The following is a 24,088-nucleotide window of genomic DNA, read 5'->3' as shown; positions in this document are numbered from 1 at the left end:
CTCCCGGCTCGGGCCGGCGGGGGCGGGAGCGCGGAGGTCGGCGGGCGGCAGGAAGCGGTTCCGGGTCGGCGGCGGGAGCCAACATGGAGCCCGTCGGGCGCGCGGGGCCTCGCTGAGGGAGCGGCCGAGCCGGGCCGCGCGGAGCCGCGCCGCCATGTCGCTGGGCGAGTACGAGCGGCACTGCGACTCCATCAGCTCCGACTTCGGCAGCGAGTCCTCGGGCCGGGGCGGCTCCCGCGGCGGCGGCGGCGGCCTGCCCGGCGAGCAGGAGGAGCTGCACTACATCCCCATCCGCATCCTGGGCCGCGGCGCCTTCGGAGAGGCCACCCTGTACCGCCGCACCGAGGTAGGCCGGGCCGGCAGCCCTCCGCGTCGCGTCCTCTCCCCGCCGGGCGTTGCGCAGCTCCGTGCCCGCGCCGCCGCCGGGCGGGCTCCGAGGGGCGGCCGCTCTTACGGACACCGTGCGGGTGCGGGATTGGACGTGCGACTGTCCCTTTATTGAACCGGAGCGCCTTGAGTCCAATGGAACGAAACGAACTTTGCGCCCTTTCCCCTGCAGCCTTGTCGTTCCTTTTCCTGAGTGCCCCCAGCTAGAAGAACGGCTGCAGGGCGCCGTTCCCGGTGACACACGGCACGTCTCGCAGCTCATTGTGGCAAAGAACCTTTGTCTGAAGCCTGTAAAGGCAGGAAAGCCCGCCTGCCTTTCCTGACACTTAATTTCCTGCCATAAAGGCGCGTTGCTCTCTTCAGAGTAGCGTGCGTTTGATTAAAAGTTGTTTTTGTGTTTCAGGATGACTCACTCGTGGTGTGGAAGGAGGTGGACCTGACCCGTCTGTCAGAGAAAGAGCGTCGTGATGCTTTGAATGAAATCGTTATCCTTGCTCTGTTGCAGCATGAGAACATCATTGCGTACTACAATCACTTCATGGATAACACCACGTTGCTGATTGAGCTGGAGTACTGTAATGGTGAGGTCACTCCTCCCCTCTTACCGAAGCGGGCTGCTGCATTGCTGAGTTACCGACCTACGCAGTCCATGGGGAGCAATGCTGGGGTGTCCTGTGGGGGCAGAGGAACACAGGTGGATTCTGCCACTTCCCAAAGAAGAGATTAAAAATCCTTCTGGTTGATTTGTGTCCCCGTAGTCAGTGCAGACAGTGCAGTGGGCAGTTTCTTGAGTGTTGAGAGCAGCTGGTGCAATGGGAGAAGTGGGTTACTGGTACTGTGTGCTTCTAACCTGCCTTTTGTTCTTGCAGGAATACAATAGGAAAAGAGTATGAGGATATTTGGGCCTCTCTGCCAGTACAGAGTGGGGCTGTTTTCAGTCATGTAATCACCAAATGAAGGAGTCTGTTCATAAGTCAGAGCTTGAAAATCTATTGGCACGCTGCAGTCAGGACTTCTTCCTGCCTTGTGCTGCCAGCTTCTATATTTATTGTTAAAAAAAATAATACAGTCCCACTGTTGGTGGAGAAAACTTCAAATTTCATCCAAGAGTAGATCAGATGGTGGCATTTGCAGCTTGCAGGGTAAACAGCTCTGGCTGGGATGGAGAGGAGGAAGGATTTGAGATGAGTGTCTGAGCTGCAGCTGCTCTTAGGCAGCTGGAGGTGGTATGTGGCTGGTATTGCCAGAACAGGAGACCGACTGGAGCTGCAGGCTGCTTCCTACGTGGTGGGTGGGACAGCTCACCTGGCTACCTGTCCTCTATGTGTGTGGGGGTTATCAGCTTTGGGTTTTTTTGGTGGTAGAGACTTACTGTGGCATCATCTTTGACAAACAGCTTTTCCCAGGACTGGCTGAAGAAGACAGCAAACCTGCACAAAATGTTTTTACCAAGCAGCCTTGCTGGCACACTGGCTAAAGCCGGTTTTGCCTCTCCAAGTTCACTGCTTTTCATTATGTTTGGTGGAGTTGAATGCAAGAGCAGGGAAACATGAGCTCCTTGAAGCACAGTTAGCTTTAGGAGTGCTCTGGGAACGTTTACCTGCCCCAAATGTCTGCATGCTTGGAGCCGTTACAAATTCATCAGAGGATTATGGAGAGACAGTGGCCTGTGCTGATGTCTGTAGTGTATGTCTCTGATTCTAAACTGCTGGCTTTGCTCTGAGACAGTAAGGAAGAGATGAGTACGTGGCCTGACTTACCCGAATATCTATGTGTGGCACAAAAGTAGTGGTGTGAAAAGGCGAGAACCTCATTTACGCTTCAGCGTGTGATGTTTGCCAATGGTTGTTAGTAGTTGTACTTGCTACAGCCTACACTTGCATTTGTTACAACGTCAAGCACAAGATAATTTGTAATTCTTAAAGTAAGGCTGGGCTAGTTGTTGTGGGACGCTTCTCAGAATCCAAAAGTATAGCTGAGACAGAACGCATAGCTAAATATCCAAAGTCTCTGCTGTTTAATTAGCACCCCCTTTCTGGAGGTCTGGTGAATATTAGCCCCACAGTATAAGTGAGGAAACTAACCTCTGCAAAGTTCTGTCTGTGTTCAGTGGTACCATAAGATTTGGATTTATCATGAAAATAACATCATTGAATACCCCTGAAACAGATTTGGGAAGAAATATTCTATAAAAGGAGAGAAAATAGAGAATAGAGTCAAAAAGTTAAATGAGATCAGATGGAACAACAACAACAAAGAAGTATAGAATCATAGAATGGCCTGGGTTGAAAAGAACCACAATGGTCATGGAGTTTCAACCCCCCTGCTATGTGCAGGGTCACCAACCAGCAGACCGGGCTGCCCAGAGCCACATCCAGCCTGGCCTTGAATGCCTCCAGGGATGGGGCATCCATAACCTCCTTGGGCAACCTGTTCCAGTGTGTCACCACCCTCTGGGTGAAAAACTTCCTCCTAATAATAATAATAAAAGTAATTTGGTTCTGTTTTGGTATGTGTGCATAGAGTTATTGATCATCTGAATTAAGAACAACTTATCTCCTCGTGCAGATTCTGATGATGTAGTACTTGGTGAGCTGCACTTCGGCTCAGAAAAGCTGCCAAGAAAAGATGGTAAAAATATTGGAAGTGAGGAACAGAAAATGCTAAAAACCTCTGTAGTCTGAATCGCAGGGAAGGAGGTTGTGAGCAGTGGCAGTTTAGCTTTGGTTAGGTTGTGAATGTGAAGAGTCACTCACGGATCATTTACATACGTGAACATAAGGCTGGAAAAGGAAATGTGAGAGAGATCGTAGCGTGACAGGATGAGAAGAAATTAAGCAAAGGTAATCTTGACTGGGATATCAGCAGAATCTCCCTACTGCAGAAGTCCCGTCTCTTCAAGGAGACAGAGGAGCCTTTTTTTTTTGGACGTCTACAACAGGACAGGCTCAGGAAACAAACAGCAGGAAGCTGTCTTGCACTACACCCATGGGTATAGAACGGGGCCGGGTGTTCTGGTACTATTAGGGCTTAATATATAATTGGGAAATGGAACGGCGACAGGATATGGCCAGAAATTTGGTATTTACTGGTAAGCTGCTAATCTGGCAGAGTGTCACTGCCCTCAGCACTCCATGTGATTTCTTTTAGCGCTCCTTTCAGTCTGTGGGTTGCCTTGAAGAGGCTGCGTTTGCTGCTTCCAAAGTCCTGCTGGTTGTGCTGCCGTTGTCAACAGTTTGTGAATCCTTCATCAATGTATTTGGCAGCTCAGAACTTAATTTTGTGCATGCCTGACCAGTGTAAGTGGAGAGAGAGCTGCGGTGATTCACGGGGTCTTTAATGGGATTTGAGCATTCCCAGCAGTAAGGTAGCAGAGTAACCGTTGTCATTAACTAAGATGATCCTCTGTCTTTCTCACACACTTATTATTACAGGAGGGAATCTCTACGATAAGATTCTGCGTCAGAAGGACAAGTTATTTGAAGAAGAGGTAATTTGGGCTGGTTTTGGGGAGCATTGGGGCTAGCTTTGTGTTCTGGAGCTCTGCCCGGTGATCTGAGTGTTCGTGCTACTTTTGTTTTTCCTCCATATCACTGATGGGACTTTTCTTTGTAAATCTGGTGACTGACATCCTTCCTTTTCTATTGAATGCCGCAGGCATTTATGCACGATCAGAAAGTCTTTATTTTCCTTTTTGGCTGTGTCTGGACAATAGAAGCTTCCTAGTGAGGAATAATGGAAGAGTGCACTCAGTTGACTTTCGTCATCCCATCACCTGGGCTAAAAATTCACTTCAAAATCTTTCTTCATATTTGGTGCTCAGTTTGCCTCTTAACCATTTCCTGAGCTCTCTTCTGAGTAATTACTCTGAAGCTATCTCACCGTGGACTTTTTTTTTTAAACACATATTCTGCTGTTTCTACCTCATGTTGAGATGATGGTTACACTTATTTCTCTTACATAACGCATTTTAAGGCCTCCTGACTCGTGGTGAATATGAAATGACCGCAGTTAAATTCCAGAGAGCTCAGTTGTAGACCTTTCCTATCTTGTCATCAACTGTCTTTGCTGATTCTTTTAACTCACTGAATTCTGTGTTGCCCGTCAGGACACGCACTGTGAATGGCACTAGAAAATTCAGAGATTTCCAAAACAGGAAATCCTGAAGGTAATGATACATTTTCATCTTCCTGAGAGAGGAATGAGTGTGGTTAAGCCTTCTTGCTATGCCTCTCTGTGACAGGGATGTCAAGGTTTTTTTTGTTTTAGGGGTCTTTTTTGGGTTTTTGTTTAAGCCTTTCGTTTAAGACTTTTATTCCTATTTTTACAGATGGTGCTTTGGTATCTCTTCCAAATTGTATCAGCTGTGAGCTGCATTCATAGAGCAGGAATCCTTCACAGGTACGTGCTGCGTGGCATACCGCTGAGGTAATGAGTGCAATTTGTGGAGATGAATGCAGAACTCCTTTGAGTACCCTTTGGTTTTGTGTTTAAAGAAAACCATGAGGTTCTCTGTTCAAAGCATAGCTGATCTGCCTAGATGTTAAATATCACTTCTGTAAGGATTTTTTTTATTGGACTAGAAATGGTGTTCTAATAAACACGACAGAAATTTTGCATTAGAAAATGGAGTAGCTCTCTTTGCTGCACCTTTGAGAATGAAGAGTTAATCCACATAGGAAAGGAATAAATTGGTCCTTTACTGCCACAGCACATAAATGATGTTTGCTAAAGTGGATAGGAAGAACAGTTACTACTGGCCAAGGGCACTTCACACCCACTGGAGGAGTAATAGCTTCAGACCAATATGTACATCCTTACTTATCTGATTCCTGGAGGCTGACAGCAATGGAGACTATGTTGGTGCTTGGCTATAAGGTCACTGAGATGAAGATTTGTCCCAGATTTGGCTAAATACCATGTAATTAGTCTGTTATTTAAGAAAGTTTGTAGGTAGTGGTAATTTAGACATTGACTCTAAGATTTTAATGAGGAGCTAAGTTAGCTTTTTCTGATGCTTTGGCTGTTTGGGAAGGGTAAATTTCATTGCTTACGTATGCTTAAGAGTGCCCACTGTGTGGGCAGAGTGAGGAGGTGGTGACGTTCTGGAGAGTGCTGCATACAGAGACAGTGGTTTCCAGCAAGGTTGGATTGTGTGCTGCACCACGTCCTTCTATAATGAGCACAGCTGTGTGAGGATGCTCAAAGGTCTTTGAGACAGCATCCTGGCTGCTGGCAGTCTGAGTCTCTAGTTAAACAGCAAGTCTTGGTAATGAACTTTTAGTACCTTACACTCAATAAAGCAGTGCCTAAGTTTTTTGACCTAAAGCAGATCTGTAATTTCCTGCTTTCTGGTGCCCATCTTTGCAGCTGGGGAATGTGTGGCCCCACATCCATCCATAACAATGAATTGAACAGTTATTTAAATGTTTGCAGTGATTTCCTTCTGCTGCTGGCATTGTCAGAGTGACCCAGGACTTTGCGATGCCCCAAGGGGACAAAAGCAAAGTGCTGCTTTACCTGATATTGTCCTGATGTACACTGGGAAGCTCTTCATGGTATGATAGGAAAAGGAAATGTTACAAAGTGTTGGCTGTGGGAAACGTATCATATTGTGGGGGCTTCCTCTCTATATCAATAGAATCTTGTATTGATCTGTAATTGTACGTGCAACTCATTCAATCTGGAACAAAGTACTTTCAGTGAGACTTCGAGTTAAGCATTTTGTTGGCCATCAGCCTTTTGCTTTGGGATATAGTATGTCATGTTATAATTTGGACTTGTTCCTGAGGTAAGGTAGAGGGATGTCATGCTTACATTCTGGAGTAGCATCTGTTTTGCACCCTCTGTTTATATTTGCATGCATACACATTCATGCATTTTTTTAGCAAGCTCAGAGATTTGGTTTGGATCCACTCATAAAAACAGGGAAAATAAGAGTTGTTCAGTGACCTTCAGCTGAGAAGAGATTGAAGGAGTAAAAGAGAACCATCTTTGCTCTGTGGCCTTTACAGAGGTGTTTGGAGTCTGAGCTTTTTAGACTGCGTTGTGGTTCTGTGGGCATATGATAAAATATGGCTAACTGCTGTTACAGCCCTGGGACCTGGGTTCAGATTGCCTTTGGAGAGCTGTTTGTGTGAGAGTTTGCTCTTAGAGTAGCAGTTACCTTATGGGGAGGGGGAGTATGGTAGTGTGTGGGAGACTGTGAAATCTGGAAGTATATTTCAGCCGCATTTCTCTTTCTCCTTCTAGAGATATAAAGACATTAAATATCTTTCTAACCAAAGCAAACCTGATTAAATTGGGAGACTATGGCTTGGCAAAGAAGCTGAACTCTGAGTACTCTATGGCCGAGACTGTGAGTATATGCTTTCTTTTGTGCAGAACTGAGGGTTGGAGTTTGTTTTTTCTTGTTTATTTTTCCATTTCATCTCTGCATGCCTTGCAGAAGATCAGGAACGCTCAATTTATTTTCTGTGTTTTTCCTTCCTCTTTTCACCTAACTCTGATCTCACTGACGTTGCTGTATTTGCTGATGTGTTGCAGCCTTCAGTTATCCTTGCTCCCAGGTTATCTTTCTGAGGTTTAAACTAAAGATAGGTGACACTGTGGGCATGGAATTGTACCAGAGCCAGCATAACTATATTAGAGAGCACTGTTCTTTCTCTTGTACCTAGGCAGTGTGCTTCCAAAGGTCAATCTACGTAACATGAAGGTGTTGCTATCTTAGGGCACAGAGACAGCACAGTCGCACTGATATTTCTCTCTCTCTCCCTCTGAGTTAGTTTAAACCCAGTTCAGCAAGTTAAGTTAACCTGGTCATGCTGCTGTGCTAGCAGGACTATTTTGGCTCAGCTGGGTCCGACATAGCTTGGATCTATTTCTCTGACATTGCACTATGCCACAGATATGCCTCTTGTCTCTTTACAATTTAGACTCTGAACTGAATTACGAAGAAGCAAGAGAGGTGCTGCTTATAGTAGATGTGTAGTTTATTGTTAATGCTGTTGGCGGGTGGAAAAGCTTGCAGAAAAAGAAGTAATTCTACCAGAAGGCTGTCAAATTTGGCTTTGTTCCAGACCCTTCCAGAAAGCAGTTTCACAGCCATGGTTATGAAACAGGATAGGCTGTATTGCAGGCACCTGAAAGGCTCGACTTGGATTTCCCAGCTCTCTTTAATTTCTGTGATTGCGCACTAGAGTTGGAAAGGGAGACATTGTCTGGATGTCTCCTATCTGCTAAAGGCCTTTATTACAGTTTAGGTTGCAAGCCAACCTGCACGTCCCCTTACCAGGCCTTACTATTAGATTTATGGAAGCTATCGGTGTTCTGTTAAGATGTGCAGTTAAATGCTTGCCAACTTCCTTCCAGAATATGAGCGCTATTGTGCAGTTGCACAGTAAGTGGGAACTCAGGGCTGCTGCATAAAGCCCTCGCTAAGCTGAGTTGTAGCAAAACCATTTGCTTTGTCACATTTTTCATGGCTTTCAGAGACTTTTCAGAGACTTTCAGAGAAACTTCAATCTGTGCTATGAATTTTCCTTTTGTTACTTTTGCCTGTGTTGGGTATATTCATCTGTACAACAGGTTTTTTTTTTTCCTCCACCCTTTTTTTGACTTACGAAAATCTTTTAGTTAAATATTTTCAACCATCTTTCTTTTGTATATGCTGGCTGTGCTCCAGGCCGGCTGTTCAATGTGTGATCTAATGACTAGTGGCAGTCTGGAAGTTATCTGTTGTAAAATGAGTGCCAACCACGTTATTGTTAGTATTCTTCATTATAAAATTTGTAATTGTAAGAGTCAAATGATGAATTGGTAAAATAGGTACATCTTGCTTACTAAATGCTTGTTTCTTAATTTGTTACCCTTCCTCCCAATTACCAAGGAAGATATAGAAAAATATGCCTTACATTATCCTTTGCTTGAAAAAGATGTAGTGCCCTAGTTCTAGTTCTTCTTGTGATATTCCATCTAGCTGAGATTCTAAGCCTTCCTGTGGTTAGGACTTGTGCAGCTCTGTAGCTGTCATACTGTATAAAAGGAAATGGAAGGTAGGTGATGGTACACCAAATAGCTAACAAGCACTTTCAGAATCTACCAGAGTCTAATGAAAGACAGCCTTTGTAGTCCTTGGAGTTTTGCTGAGAGCTGAAGGGTCAGCTATAAATATTTCCCTTTTTCTTAAATCTTGTCTTTTTGTACTATTTTGGTGTCTGGTTGCTTGCTAGGAAATGATCTCAGTTCATGGAACCTTAATTCTTACACCTTTTAACCTGCTCTTTGTGTATCTCCTTTTTGTGACTTTGAGCTTTACCACTATTTCTGTTACAGCTGGAAGGGCTTCTCTGTTTAAGTGCTGGGTTCTTGGATTTGAGGCAGGGGGCTTAAACACTTAAACACAGGAAAGCCCACTTCTGAAGTGTAAGCCTTTCAGGTAGGACCAGTGCCAGCTTTCTACATACTGACCCCAAAGTAAACCCCCCTTAATCAGGGACAAAGTAGCCTTTGTCCAGTAGGACCTTGTCATCAGAGTGGCTCCATAGGTGCAGGCTGACATCTCTGCTAGAGGCTTTGCTAGGTCCCTTTACCATTCATCTCTTCTCAGGGTTTCTGTATAGCTGGTCGGTATGTGTAGCCCTAATTACCCCTAAATGTAGTATGTTTAAGAGAGGGGCAAGTCCTTGTTGTGTTGTTACGTCTGCTGTTCTGTGAAGAACCACGTACTACATCAGAATGTGAGCAGAGGTGTCTAGAATCTTGTTAGAAATGCAGGCACAGGCTGGTGGGTAAGGGAAGAAGAGTGCTGTTTGTTCCCATCCAGCACGTGCTGGGGGGATGTGTAATCTTTATCACTAATACTGTGTCAGAACTTTGTTGAATCCTGATGCTCATGATCCTGTGTGAACAGATGAGATGCAGAGCTTCAGAACTGAAAACTGCTAGATTGTTTCTGATTTTTAAATGTTCTTTTTTCCTAGCTGGTTGGAACTCCTTACTACATGTCTCCAGAACTCTGCCAGGGTGTGAAATACAACTTCAAATCAGATATTTGGGCTGTGGGCTGTGTCATCTTTGAGCTTCTTACTTTGAAGAGGACCTTTGATGCTACTGTAAGTCTGCAAACCAGGATGGGCTGAATAACCGTATTTTTATCACTCTGAGGTACACGCTTGGCTCATACCTTTCTTAATTCATGTTTTTCTTTCACTGTTGTTTAAATCTGCTGATTAAGAAACCAGTGGCCTGCGAGTGTCGATAACAGTCAGAGAAATTGCTTGCAAGATTTTCCCATGGGTGCTTCCATGGCCTTTGCCAAAAACATTCCTCTATAGCCCTGTGTTTACCAGATGCTGACTGTAGGCTGTGTCCTGGTTGTGGGCAAAACATCCTTTCCTCCACAAGAGGGAAGTTTGTGATTGCATACTTGGGTTTGTTTGTTGGTTTTTTTAGCATTACTAGCTGTGTGCAACATTGTGTAGGGCAAAACAACCTTTGGATTTTACAGGATTTAGCCCTGTGCAAGAGAAGAGTGGTCAAGCTGGCATGGAAATGGTAAAAGGGAGCATTGCTGGCTGGAACATGCCATTTGATGGTTTGTGAGATGAGATGGGAAAAGCTGCAAGCTGGAAAGGCACAAGATTCTGTAACCCTTAAAAGAATCATGTGAAAATACCATAATTTCCTGGCTATAGAGTTCACATTAGCTATGCTATACAGAGAGGAGCATGTTCTCCTTTGACTGTTAGAGAATTTGATGACAAGGTAGATGTCACCAAGTCCTAGCTACCATAGGTACCAGTACTGCCGTACTTATTAGGTTTCTAGAGAACCTGGAGACCAGGATGTGTTCTGATCTGAGAATGGTGAAGAAAATAATGGAGGTCAGCACCACCTCTCCCTCTGGGCACAGTACACAGTTCAGTTCCCTTACAGCTGGTTTCTGTTTTGTGCCTAGAATCCCCTGAACCTTTGTGTGAAGATTGTACAGGGAAATCGCGCCATGGAAGTTGATTCCTCTGTCTATTCTTGGGAGCTGATCCAGATGGTGAATTCCTGCCTAGATCAGGTTGGTGAAATACTTAATTTTCAGACATCCCTGCCCAGCTATGCAGTTCAGATGCGAAGGGGAATGGTGTGCCTGTTTCAGCGTGAGGGCTGTAGATGCAGGGTAATCTCTCTGAGGCCCGAGGCATCACTAAGGCTGGGCTTCCTCCAGTTGTCTCAGGATGCCTTTCAGTCCTGCAGGCTCTGGAGCGATGCTGGGTTTGCGCTGATGACAACTACTGTACAGACTCGCAGAAGAAATTATTTTTTCATGCAGCGTTATGGAGGTGGAAGCCTCATCTCTGTACAGTCTGGCTTTCTGACCATGACTGTAGATTTCTATAGGAAATAATTTTTTTGGAAGCAAAGATAGTGTGAATATAGTCAGAGTGGGTAAGTCTGTACTGCATATCCCAAGCATGTATCCCAACTCATTCCAAATATTTAATTAACTCCTTTCTCTTTTGAAGGGAGGCAGGGAAGAAGGTCCGTGCAACCTTGTACCAATATATCACTGTAGATGATGAGCACTTCCCAAAGAATGACTTATTGCTCACTTCTTTCAGGATCCAGAGAAGAGACCCACTGCAGATGAGCTGCTCGAACAGCCCCTTCTCAGCAAACGGAGGAGGTAATCGGATAGATGGTCTTGCCTGAAATCTGATCAAGCCAGGTGGTAGAAAGAGCAGGAGGATTTGTACAGACTATTGGCATTTAAAATTCTGAAGCAAAGTCCTTAAGTTAATTTGTCCTGAAATGAGGCAGTTTTTGAAGTATATTTCATCATCTTTAGGAGAGAAGCGTGTTTTTGCTTTCTTGTTTTCTGGTCAATTGCTCTGCCTGTTGAGGCATGGGTACGGTGAGAACGATCTCTGCATTTCTGGTCTCAGGAGCTGTTATAATGAGGACCTGGAGGCATCCCATTTTGTCAGTCCTTTGAGAAATGCTAGTTTCTGCTTTTCAGATCTCTGAATGAAGTGTTATATTTAGACCCTTGCAGGGTCATTGAAAAATGCCTTTCATAATACATTTCTCACACAGTGTAGACACTTACACTTTTTTTTTTCCCTGTACCTCTTTCTTCCTGAGAGAGCTGTACTGAAAATGGTCCATTTTAGCTTTGTTTGACCACCACCCTGCACACACTGTCTTTTTTTTAAAGATAGAACAGTATTTTGGACTCTTTGGATCCCACTATGGTTGCCTTGGGGGCAGTAAGCTTACTCCTTTATACTGATATTGTTTTACTTGGTGATCAATGAAGTTTGAGTTTTGTCTTGTTATATGCACCACCATAAATCCCAAACCCTGATGAAATATAGCCCTTTAAGGTGATTCTAGTGCAATATGGGTATTGGTTGGCCAAGTTCTGGAATATATCTAGTTTGTTCTCAGCACTTCTGGAAGTTTGTTAGCTCTGTGGCACATTACTTCTGCCCTACATTGTGTATTGCAGTGAGCTGGTAATCAGCTGCCATATTTCCTCCAAGAGGGAGCAGCAGTTTATAGGAAAGGAAAGTAGTCTATGTGTGCTGCTTATCAGTAAATGGCTTTGGGAGATGTGTTGTTGTTTCCTAAAATGCTTTTTGTCCTTTGGCAGAGAGATGGAAGAGAAAGTCACGCTGCTCAATGGGCCAAATAAGCGACCAAGGTAATTATTTTGGCACATGTTTGGAAAGGAAGTCTGGGTAGAACAGCTCACCAGGGAGGAACTTTGCTGAGACTGTTAGTCTATGACAACCTTAATGGAATAAAGTTTTAAGGAGGTCCTTAAATACTAGGAATTAGACATATTTGATACATAGTTGTCATCCCACTTTTTACTCTGCCTTTTAGATGCACATGTATGGCTGGAACCTTACCTTAGCAGGTCTCCTACAGCAGTATAATCTGTCCTGCTGAGGATGTAGTCTTCACAACCTAAATATCTGAGGCTATAATGTAGATTTCTGCTTTCAGGCAGATTTCCATGAGCAGGAGAAATATGACTATCTGAATGCTGAATTTGAAACAGTTACCTTTCATAGAACTGGATTTGTCAGAAGTTCAGCTTAGTGAAGGAGATAACAATACGTGTCACATGTATCCAGTTTCTGTGACTTGTGTATCTGTCGAATGACCACATAACTTAATGTTTCTTCCTGATAAACTCGAGCACTTCATGCGAGGTTGTTCCAGTTCATCATTTTGTTCACAAACTGATTATGACTTCCATTTCACAATCTGCTAGTGAATTGGTTCTGCACTGAGGAGTTGTATCTCCCCGAAATGGAATGCCTGTAATTTAAATGAAGAGGAGATAGGGGGAATTTAGAAGCTTTTGAGCAAGATTTCGTGACTTCTTTACAAATGAGAGCAATTCCATGGCAATTCATTGAAAGTCCAGGTGTTCTGTTGTTTTTAATGACATCAAATTGGATTGTAGGCTTTCTTTAACACTTGCTGGAGGCTGTTTTCACTTCTGCTCAGAGGTGTATTTGATCCTGAGCCAGTGTATAACAGTTGAGGCCTCACAGTGACAGAATGAAGAGAGCAGTTTGTGAAAGTACAGACTGTGAATGGTTGTGAAGGACTGCAGCTTGGGCTTGGGGAGATCAGTAGAGGGAGAGCAGTATGAAAATGCATGATGACAGCGATGTCAAAATTATTAAAAGCGTGTGTGTTCTGGGGGGGTCCTTTGTGCAGGTCGAGTACCGTGAATGAGGCTCCCATTGCAGTGGTGACCTCACGCACTAGTGAGGTGTATGTTTGGGGGGGCGGGAAGTCCACCCCCCAGAAGCTGGATGCCATCAAAAGTGGCTGCAGTGCACGCCAGGTGTGTGCTGGTAACACTCACTTTGCGGTGGTGACAGTGGAGAAGGAGCTCTACACTTGGGTGGTAAGTGAGAGAACCGGCAGGAAGGGTGGGGGGGGATGGTGGGAAGGGAAAGTCAGATTCCACACCAACCAGTCATGAATGTCTTAAAATTGGATGGGAAGCATTCTGGAAATAGAGAAATTTGATTGCAGTGGATGCTGCAGGAGGCCATCTGCTTTGGCACTGACTCAAGTCTTCCAAGGACAAATGTGCTTTTGGGTGAAGCTTTCCATCGTGCTGAGAGGTGCACTGGAGATTGGTTGTGCACCTAAGGATTGTAGGTGGTAGACGTGTAGGCCCAGACATCAAGTCAAACATCTCTTCTTCCCCTTTCTGGTGACCAGAAGCACACTGGAGGATTTATGGTATACTGTCGTCTTTGATGTCACTTGCTGGATGTTCTGCAAAAATGCCCATTGAAATCTTTATTTACTTATTTATTTATTTATTTATCCTATAGGCTGTGTAGATCTTTCCGCTCTGGTGACATTTATGCAATGTTTTTTTTTGCAGCCATTAGGGTTTAGAAATGCTGATTAAAAAGCTGAAGGATGAATTGTACAGAAGTGGATTCTGTAGCTTGGCAGATGAGAAAAGAGCAGGGATTCCTCACCAGTGCTTAAACCCACCAGCTGGTGGCCTGAGACCACATCAGTCATTTGTGCACAACTGTTGAATTGTGCTGATGTTCCAAGTGTTGCCACTTAGCTAGCAGTTTCTTCCCTAGACTATTTAAATCTTCCTCTTGTCCTATGCTGTCTTCTTTTGTTCCTCGGAGACACTGTAATTCTTGGCACCGTGTCAGGAGTTGCAGATACATAACCTTACCAGATGTTTGGGTTTTTTTTCTTGCAGAATATGCAGGGGGGCACCAAGTTGCATGGGCAGCTGGGCCATGGGGATAGAGCATCCTACCGGCAGCCAAAGCATGTGGAGAAGCTTCAGGGAAAAGCCATTCGCCAAGTGTCCTGTGGAGATGATTTCACAGTATGCATCACAGGTGAGAGATGGAAAGGTACCACCGTCCCCTCACTTTGCTATGCTCTGAACTTGTTTGCCTTCACAAAAGGTCAGCAGAGCAGCATTATGCAAAAAGGAGAAAGTTCTGTGTGTTACCTAACTTTCAGTTTTGTGGACTGAACGTTCAGTAGGGGAGATAGATGAAGGTCATCACACATGGAAAGATGTTGACTCCCAAGAAATTTGGGTGATTTTTTTTTCCTAAGGATGCATCTCTTTTTGATGATGAAAGTGATGGTTGAGCATAACTCTTTGTGGCTATGCAGCATCCATACTCTTATCAACACATATGTTTCTCACACATACCTCATGTTAAAGGCAGAGGAGCCTGAATCCAAGGATCTAAATGTGTTTGAAACATTTTTTTTGGATTGTGTGAGGAAAGTGTGTCTTAATTGTGACAGAAGCTTGGAAAAGCACAGGTTTGACAGGAATGAGCTCAGATGCTCAGCATGCTGGGAGTGACAGGGTCAATTTGTGGGTTTCTATTACAAAATGTGATCAGTTCAACCTCAGATTTTTTTTACACTGGTGGCCTGAAAAAGCTGCATGTTGTGGTGCATGGTCATCCATCTTAGTGTGATCAAGAAAGAACTCCATAGCCTCCTGATTACATTATTCTGCACAAAAACGGCAAGTGATTAGAGAAAAAAAGTTGCTCTGGCCATGTCCTAAGAGATTAATGTGCAACCTAATTACAGCTCTGTGTGCTAACCAAGCTTCCATTGCCTCCTTCAGATGAGGGCCAGTTGTATGCGTTTGGCTCGGACTATTATGGATGCATTGGCATTGACAAGGCTTATGGCTCTGAAGTACTTGAGCCCCTGCAGCTGGATTTCTTTCTTACCAACCCTGTGGAGCAGGTCTCATGTGGAGATAACCACGTGGCAGTACTGACCAGGAACAGAGAAGTTTACACGTGGGGCTGTGGAGAGTACGGTAGGTAGAGTCTCCCTGGAACCTAAAGGCACTGGGACATGCCTGCTCCAGAAGGCAGCATGGTGCAGGTGTGTAGTGCTTGGCCTGGATGAAGGCTGTTTGGCATGTGCTGTGGGACAAAGAATGTTGTGTCTTTGGGGCTTTCTTTCCTTGTGAGAATGGGAAATGGGACTGAGACCTTGAGACTTCTCTCTGAGAAGTTCTAGGGCACCACCTGGCTTTCTTGTGAATAGGGCACTCATTCTATGAATGGGATTCGATTACTTTGAAGATTGGCAGGCAGTCTGTGTAGGGAAGTGGGCTTCTAATTCTATGAGGAGATTTGGGACTAGGGAGAGACCATACAATTTCTTAGGGGTGGGCACCCATGAGGCCCTTCCTGACTGTACTGTTTTCATTGATACAGGGCGCTTGGGTTTGGATTCAGAAGAAGATCACTATACACCTCAGAAGGTAGGACCGTGACCACTTCTTCCCAAAATCTGCATGGGCCTAACTCCAAATTTGTTGCTGTTTGGAAATGTTAGCTGCCTGAGGCTCAAGCAGGGTTTCTGTTTTGGTTTGGTTTTGTTTGTTTGTTAAGGTTTCATAGAGTTTGCAAGGGTTTTATTTTCATTTACTCACTTCATTTTGCTTCATTTATCCCTAGAGATCATGGCAAAGGGATGTGCTACTTCCAGACTAGCCAGCATCATGACTTAGAGCTGATCTCCAAGCTGAAACTGGAAATGCTGAACTTAGTATTATAGAAATCATAGGAAATACCAAATTGCATGCCTCAGGTCTGTACAGGAAACTTGCAACACTGCAAACAAATGGGAGTCTTTGAATTTCACTTAACGTGTTAAAGATGAGTTCAAAGTAAAATCCTCTTGAAACGTGGTGCAAGGGATAATTAAAGTAAAATAACCCACTGAGGGTTAGAGACCAGCAAGGGTGTGCCTGGTAGCCAAATTTCTGCAACCACACAGTATCATACCCACATAGCACAGATCCAGCCCTGCTTGGCTACCTGATGCTGCAGCTCGTAGATCTCAGCTGACTGGGATGTGTGTCCACCACATTCTGGTTCTTCTGCTGGATCAGAGGTGTCTGCACACAAGATCTAGAATGCCTTGAATTTCTGCACTGCTACCAGAATTTCAGTATGCTGTAGACTTTATGGTATTCTTGCACTTGTATTCGAAGCAACTGAATTAGGTGCTGTTAGTGCCCAGGCTAGCTGAACCACTGTTTTTTAAACTCAATATGTTTTTCCTGTGCTGGCTTCAACGTAGCAGTGGTTGGGATTTTGGTTTTCTCAGGGTATGTTTCTTCCACATAGGTGGATGTTCCAAAGACTTTGAACATTGTATCCGTTCACTGTGGCTGCGATGGGACCTTCCTGCTCACCCAGACAGGCAAAGTGTTGGCATGTGGACTCAATGAGTTTAACAAGCTGGGCCTGAATCAGTGCACATCAGGGATAATTAACCATGATGTAAGTGCATTTGGGTCCCTGACCCCAGCTTCCAACAGCCAGTAGCACATGCGGGAAGAGAGGTCCTGCAACAAGTTTGTTAGATTTGTGCCTGTTTGTTAGTTCCAGACCAAGACAGTGGATACTGGTGTTGTGGGGAGGGGCAAATTATTCCTCAGCTTCTTGTCTGCCCTGTGGACTTGTCAGATCTGAGGTAGTGAAACACAGTGAGCTGCTCCAGTGTAACTGAAAGCTGGCAGGAGTTTTCCATACTTGTGCTGGGGGACTGTCTAGGTTAACGTGTTCTGCCAAGACCTGCATGAGTAGGTCTTAGCTGATGAATGTGTGATCCTTCGCTCTGTGCTTACCCATATGTCTTTTCTCAGACATACTGTGAGGTACCCTATGCTACTTCCCTTACTTTGGCCAAGCAGCTCTCCTTCTACAAGATCCGTACCATTTCTCCAGGGAAGACGCACACAGCTTCCATTGATGGTGAGCCACATGTATTAAGAAACAAACACGAGTTGCTTCATTCCCTTACGTCAGCTTTGCCCTTTCAGCCTGGCTTCTCTTGGTGAAGTGGCGCTATCAATGCAATGACTGCCAGCCCCTTGACCTTGAAGGTTATCTTCTTGGTATCGGGGCTCATGCATGCTCCAGGAACCAAGATTTCCCGTTCCTCAACTGAAACAGCAGCATCAGCTGCCAGAATAATCTTTTTTTTCTTTTCTTTTTTTTTTTTTTTTTTTTTTGAAAAAGAAGTTTTTGGAAAAATTATGGGAAATCCACTATCCTCTGGGATAGTGAAGGAATCATTTATGACTGATGTCACTTGAGCAAAGCCTAACTCAGCCAGAGGAACTGGGGAGGCTTTTCCAGGCTGAAGCTTTTCATCTCGAGGCGAGCACTGTTCCCTCCCAGTCTGGCTGGCTTCTCAGCAGAGTCCTTTCTGGTTATGGGCTGGTGTTGCTAGTTCTCTGCATGCATGGCTGCTTCCAGAGTTGGGCCCTCGCTGTGACTGTCTCCTCGTTCCTCCTCTCAGAGCGAGGCCGCCTGCTGACCTTCGGCTCCAACAAGTGCGGACAGCTTGGTGTTGGGGACTATAAGAAGCACCTGGGAATTAACCTGCTGGCAGGCCCCCTGGGGGGTAAGCAGGTGATCAGGGTTTCATGTGGAGATGAATTCACCATAGCTGCTACTGACGGTGAGTGGGTCTCTACGAGGTTGTGGTGGGTTCTTTTGAACTAGATCTGCAAGGGTAGTAAACTGGCTCCCCCTGTGCGTTTCCTAGAGCCCTCCCACAGCACTGCTCTGAAATTTAAAAATCAATAATAAGGTCATCCTAGACTGGGACTCTCTGCCCCAGCCACACTGTCAGTGTAGCAGCAAGCATTTTCTGCCCCTTGGGCTGCAGTGCCAGCTTGCAGGATGCCTAGTAGGTTTGTTGCTTTGTCCTCCCATTGGCAAAATGGAGCTGGCTGATCAAATATTTCAGGACAGCAGTCACAGAAGAGAGGCTGTGATTCCTGTAACAATTACATGCTGACAGGGAGCAGGCAGATTGAGTCTCTTGAATTTCTTTTTTCCTCAGACAACCATATCTTTGCCTGGGGTAATGGTGGGAATGGGCGTCTGGCAATGACACCGACTGAGAGAGCACATGGTTCTGATATTTGTACCTCATGGCCTCGGCCAATATTTGGATCTTTGCATCATGTTCCAGACCTGTCGTGCCGCGGCTGGCATACCATCATTGTTGTTGGTAAGTGAAGTTTAGGATTAAATTTTGAGATCTTGATTACGATCATGTATTACTTGCCAGGGACAATACTGTAAATCCTGCCTGGGAGCAGGCCGGGTGGCTCTGGGGAATGTGGGAAGCTGCTCTGAGCTGTCGGCCTCGCAGCACTGCCATTATGTGCTGTTTGCAGGAGTTCCTTTGCTTTATATCTCTCTAACCAAAATGTTTTTTCTCCCTTCAGAAAAGGTGTTGAATTCTAAAACCATCCGCTCCAACAGCAGCGGCCTCTCCATTGGTACTGGTGAGTAACTTGCCCTGGGGAGCTGTTCTAAGTTAGTTCGGCTGTTCATTTGACTGTGCACAGTTTGGTTCTGCAGCATAGTTTCTCTGAGTTTGAAAGGCTTTGCAGAAGAGCTCAAAGGGAAGAAATGCAGTTGCTGCAGTACCTGGGAGGGAATGCACCAGGCTGGAGGGGTGCTGGAAGGTTCTGGAAAGAACTGAAACAGAGGGGAAGCACATAGATGCAGCAAGGCCTTTGGAGCTGAGAATCCTCAATTTGACAAGGAAGAGCTGAGAAGAATTTGCTGAAAGGGGCTGGTAAAGGAAGGGGGGTCATGAGGCAGCTGCTGGAGAGATGGAGTCCAGTTTCTTGGACCTGTGGGAGAGGCCACAATGCTGCAAAAGACTACTGTGCACAAGCTGTTGTGGGAAGGCCTGCAGGGAGTATTAGGAGATAAGCAGCTGTCAAGGGAGATGCCACCAGCATGTGCTTTCACCACCGTGGGTACACAGCCCCAGTTTTTCTGCTCCAGACTGGGTTTGGTGACCAAGGAATAGCAGAGGTAGGAAAGTGTAAACTTGTTGTTTTGTGTGCTAGTGACTCAGAGCTGCACCACTGGAGGAGGAGAGGAAGAGGAAAATGAGCGAGAAGCGGAAACTCCCGATCCCAGTGGAGGCTTTCGGGGAACCATGGAAGCAGATCGTGGGATGGGGGGCTGGATCAGTACCACAGAAGCCAAGGGAGGTGACAGTGCTGACATCAGCTCCTGCCCTGGCTGGCTGAGGAAGGTAATGTGGTATTTTAGAAATGCCCTATAATGGGGCTTAAGGCTGAAGAAAGGCAAGTAGTTCTACTGCTGCCTCTAAGGGATGCTTGGGAAGGTTCTCAGATCTGTGGTGTGTGGGGGGCCTGTTAGGTCTAGCTGCCTTTTTTTTTACCACAAGAGGGTGCTGATGCACTGATTGAGGAGATTAGGTCAGCTTTGGGATGGCAGACACCTAACAGTCCTGCTTTGGTATATCCAGGAGCTAGAGAATGCTGAATTCATCCCCATGCCTGACAGCCCTTTTCCTATGAGCATGGCATCCTCAGAGCCTGAGAAGGAGACTCTCCCTTACCAGGAACTTCAAGGACTCAAAGTGGCCCCTGAGGAACCTACTGGATTCAACAAGCCCAAAACAGAGCCCTGGGTAATGTTATTCAGGTCTTTCATAGTGAATGCTTGGCCAGAAGTTCTTGGGACCATAAATGGCAATATATGAATTATGGGGAGAGCTGGGAAGAGGGTGTTGGACTGCCCTAATTCATCTGGATGAGGAAAAGAGGGTTGCTGAGGTGAGACAATGCTGCAAAGAGAACAATTTACAGGAATCTAAAATGTGAAGTTGGGACTTGGCCAAATGGAAAATAATGAGATCAGTTATGTGGAAAAATGTGGTTAATTTAATAGAAAGGGGGAAAAAAAAAGAGAGAAACCTGGAGCCCAGAGCCTAGCAGAAAGTAGAAACTTAGAAAGCAGAAATTGCTGTGAGATATAGGAAGTGGGATTGACATAGGAAATGGCTGATAGACTGTCTCATTCCAGGAGTTTTCTGCCCCAAGAGGATATGCAGATCCCAGGCTTAGGGAAAGGGGTTAGACCAGGTTAATTTTAGTGAGGACAGGATCAGCTTTCCCAAAGGAGGATGCTAGGATGCTAGCCAGAGGATGGCTTTTGTACAGAAGATATAACGATTAGTAGCTTGATGACCTGGCTGCTACAAGTTTGGGAAGTCAACAAGGTGGTGACTTCCTCTGTGGAGGTGACACTTCCTGTGCAGGGTTTTCTTCTTGTGGCATACAGAACTGGCCTAAAGGTTCTCTCCCTTCCACTCAAACTCATTCTGACTTCTCATCTCTGCAGCCTCCTTGCCTGAGTCCAGACTTGCCATGCAGTGAAGGTAAGGCTGTGCCTCCTGTTGTGGGCTGTATGTGCAGTGCTCTTCAAGCAGAGGTGGAACACCTCCGAAGCCTGGTCTTACAGTGTCTGGATGACCAGAAGAAGCTGCAGCAGGAAACCCTTCGTCTGAGTTCCCAGCTCCAGAGGTTCTGCAGTGGAACAGAGGGAATACAGCAGGTGAGGACCCGTCACCTGAGTTCACAACCATGCTCAGGACTTAGTACCCTGATCCTAGTCCTGTGTAGACTGCAGAGAAGGAAGCAGCTTTTAACAGACCCCTCCATAAGAGTAGAAGTGCGTTGCCTGATTCTTGGTTGAGCTGCTGATTCAGGCTCTGCTAGTAACAATAGGAATTAAGCCAAGAAACCATTTTCCATTGGGGACAGCCCAGTTCTTGAGGGACCTGGGATTCCCCTTTATTTCTCCTGGTTAGAGATCAGCAGTCAGATATTGTGGAGAGTCCCAAATGGATGCGGAGAATAAGAATCATGCCCTGTGCAGCTCCTAGCTCCTTTGCAGCTAGTCCCAGAGCTGTTAAGAGTGTTGCTGTGTGTTTTGGCAGGTGGAGGTTCATTCCAAAGGAACCCAGACAGCCAAAGAGGAGATGGAAGTGGATCCAAAACCTGACTTGGATTCAGATTCTTGGTGTCTCCTGGGAACGGACTCGTGCCGCTCCAGCCTCTAGTCTCCTGAGCCCACTGGGATCCATCTAACTTCACAGCACACTAACTGAATGCAGAGAGCGGCTTTCCTGGCTTCAGGTCACTCACAGACAAGGAGCGAGGCCGGAGGCTCCAGAGCAGCATCTATGTACGTTTGATATGAACTAGGAGTGATTTTGAGAGGGGAAGGGCCTCTGAGCTCTAGGCCAGCTCAGTGATTGAAGCAGCAGCAGCTCCTTTTTGTACCTTATCTGTCAGTTCTGCACATGAAGCAGTATGGCCCCATTACGGTGACAGCTCCGGTAGCAGCTTGTGGCCCTTTCATTGTTTCACTGCTTCCTGGGAGCTGCCTTTGGGACCCCAGTATTCATCGCTGCATCTCTGAGAGGAAGAGATGTGTTTTGTACTGAAGCTGGCTGAACCCTGACACTCACCACCTTCACTTTAGAGGGGTGAAGGGCTAGGATCCTGTCCCTGCCACACAGTAAGGCCCAGCCAGTGAGGCTGCTCCCCTCTGCTCAGTGGCTGAGGGAGCAGAGAACATCTCATCCTGGAGGCAGTGGAGATTTTCCTGTTAAGGGAGATAATGGCAGACAGCATGTCCATGGCCCCGGGGTGCAACTTCTGGCCATATGGCTGTGTCCAGTGGCCTGTACAGAGAGTTTAAAGGCCTTATTCTGGGTGCCTAGAGCGCTCCAACTTCCAGGCAGTGCACAGAGATAAGTGAATCGGGTGCAGTTTCTGACAGCTGTAGCAGGGACTGATTGAGATAGGATCTCTGGTACTTGGTTTCAAACCACCTGCTTCCCAACCAGATGCTGAGCATCTGGTCCTCAGACTAAGTCACGTGTTTCTTGCTCCAGCTGTCAATTTGGTTTGGGTGCCAGAGCTTCTGGTTTCTTGGCATAAGCCTGTAGCTGCTCCCTGCTTGGCTTCTGTTCTGCTTAGCCCCTGGTGTGGGTGTGGGAAGAATCGGTATTTTTCCACTCAGTGTTGTGATGAAGCTGGAATGCATTTTCCTACCCAGAATAGGTCATTAATGCTGTGGTCACAGGATGCAGCCTTCCCCCTTGACCACGAATGATCAAGTCTCTGTCTGGAATCCACCTTCTTTCTAGAAGCGAGAGGTTTTCCCAAAGTAAATCGGAGATGGGAAGAGGCATGGTCTGATGCCCGGGGTTTCCTCATTTCCCATTAAAGAATGAAGTAAATTTTATTTCCCATAAAATTTTTAGCAAACTGATTTTGAACTAAGCTTTTGGGAGTGGTAGGATGACTGGGAGAAGCTAGCTTCCCCCCACCTTATGTGAAGCTTCCAAGGAATCCTGAGTCCCTCTCACCTTTGCTGTGAAAGCGGAGTTATGATTTCATAAACAGTCCCCATCAAAGACATGTCACTAGAATTGTCTTAGATCAAATGGAGCTGGTTATCCTATCACCTCTTCTAGATGTTCTTCTTTGAGAGACTGTCCTCTGGGAGCCAGCATTCCCCTTTTCTGTCTAGAGGTGGATGCCAAACCATTCTCCTTGTAATTTATGCTTCTTAAATACTTATTGGTGCCTCTTGCTTGCATCTTGGAGCTGAATTGAGTGCAGTCTCTACAGTGCGGTATCCGGGGCAAGGATAGTACCCACGTGCCTGTCCATCCCTAATGAAGGAAGGTCAGGAGGGCAGCCCTCCTGGGAGGTGGCATCAGGCGCTCTGGTGTGGCCACGTTGCTTGGTTGCCCTCGTGATTCTGCCCTCCTTTCCCCTCGTGTGTGTTGGAGCCAGTTCTCAGGTTAGGGGCCCGGCTTGAGGGTTGTTGTTGCATTTGGAAATGATCAAGTTGGTCATGTTGCAGCAGTGCCTTTGAGGAGCAAAGAGTTGAGCCTGAGCCATGTCCAGCAAGCAAGCACCAAGCTGATGGGAGTCGCTCTCCTGCAGTGCACTGCTATCCTCATTTCTCAATGCTCTGCAGTTGGGAAGCTAGGTGCACAGACTGGATTCCCCTTGGATCTAGTGGAGGATTAGGGTCCTGACATAGGGTGCCCTGTGCTCCACAATCTCAAATGTGCCTTAGAGGATTCACGCTATCCAGGTTGTGCCTGTTACAGACCACAGATTTCACACCAGCCAGCTATGCAACCAAAAAAGCAGTTTAAAGCCAGCACCTTAGTCATGGGCTGAAATTGGAAGGGCAAGTGGGCAGAAGTGCCTCTGAGCAGTTTCAAATCCTTTTGACTTCTCCCCTTCTTGCAGTGCTAGCTCCGTATGTGTCAGTCTCCTGCTAGTATTGCTACTGAGTTGTTATAGTGGAACACAACTTTTGCCTGCTCTGACACTCTGGCTGAAAACTAGTTTGTCGTTGTCTTTTTTTGAAAGGTTAAAGGGTGGAGTGGTTTGGAGTTTCTGTTTAAATAAATGTTTAAACTCATTTGCTTTTGTGTTCTGACTTCTTTTTGCAGAAGACTAAGGGGAAACATGCATATTTTATCAGAGGCATTCTGTCGTTTGATATGTTTTTGTCTTATATGTCCTGGAAAGAGGACCAGAGGACTTACAGCTTCTTTGCTATGGGAAAAAATGTCACGTTCTCTGATTCTTAGGGGAAAAAAGAAAAGAAAAGAAAAGAAAAAGCCCCTTTTCTTTTATTGCTGTATCTCGTAGTGACGTCAGGGGCCCTTTGTGTGTGTGTGGTTTTTTGACAGTTTTAATGCCAAGTGGGAAATGAGTAACAGGAAGAGAAAAGTTCATAGGGAAGAAGCACCTGTT

The 24,088-nt window shown here is 45.8% G+C and overlaps 1 protein-coding gene across 2 annotated transcripts; it reads left to right on the top strand.

Annotated features, from left to right (window-relative positions):
• Positions 1–67: 67 nt before the first annotated feature.
• On the top strand, positions 68–23,750 carry NEK9 (NIMA related kinase 9). 2 transcript variants are annotated; one of them, XM_001235084.7, is made up of 22 exons: positions 68–346; positions 791–968; positions 3,822–3,877; positions 4,718–4,788; positions 6,640–6,745; positions 9,369–9,500; positions 10,346–10,456; positions 11,001–11,065; positions 12,035–12,085; positions 13,120–13,312; positions 14,147–14,291; positions 15,050–15,250; positions 15,657–15,703; positions 16,575–16,730; positions 17,096–17,204; positions 17,755–17,916; positions 18,304–18,474; positions 18,695–18,754; positions 19,331–19,521; positions 19,759–19,923; positions 20,637–20,849; positions 21,235–23,750. In XM_001235084.7, exons 1-22 carry the CDS (start codon positions 155–157, stop codon positions 21,355–21,357), a joined length of 2,898 nt encoding a protein of 965 aa, XP_001235085.5. In that variant the 5' UTR covers positions 68–154; the 3' UTR covers positions 21,358–23,750. The 2 variants fall into 2 exon arrangements, with proteins under 2 accessions (XP_001235085.5, XP_015143167.2); XM_015287681.4 differs by lacking the exon at positions 17,755–17,916.
• The last annotated feature ends 338 nt before the right edge of the window (positions 23,751–24,088 follow it).

The sequence above is a fragment of the Gallus gallus genome, chromosome 5, assembly GCF_016699485.2.
Source record: "Gallus gallus isolate bGalGal1 chromosome 5, bGalGal1.mat.broiler.GRCg7b, whole genome shotgun sequence".
NCBI lineage: Eukaryota > Metazoa > Chordata > Aves > Galliformes > Phasianidae > Gallus > Gallus gallus.
Note: the sequence above shows the minus strand (reverse complement) of the source record. Positions and strands in the feature narration are given on the sequence as shown.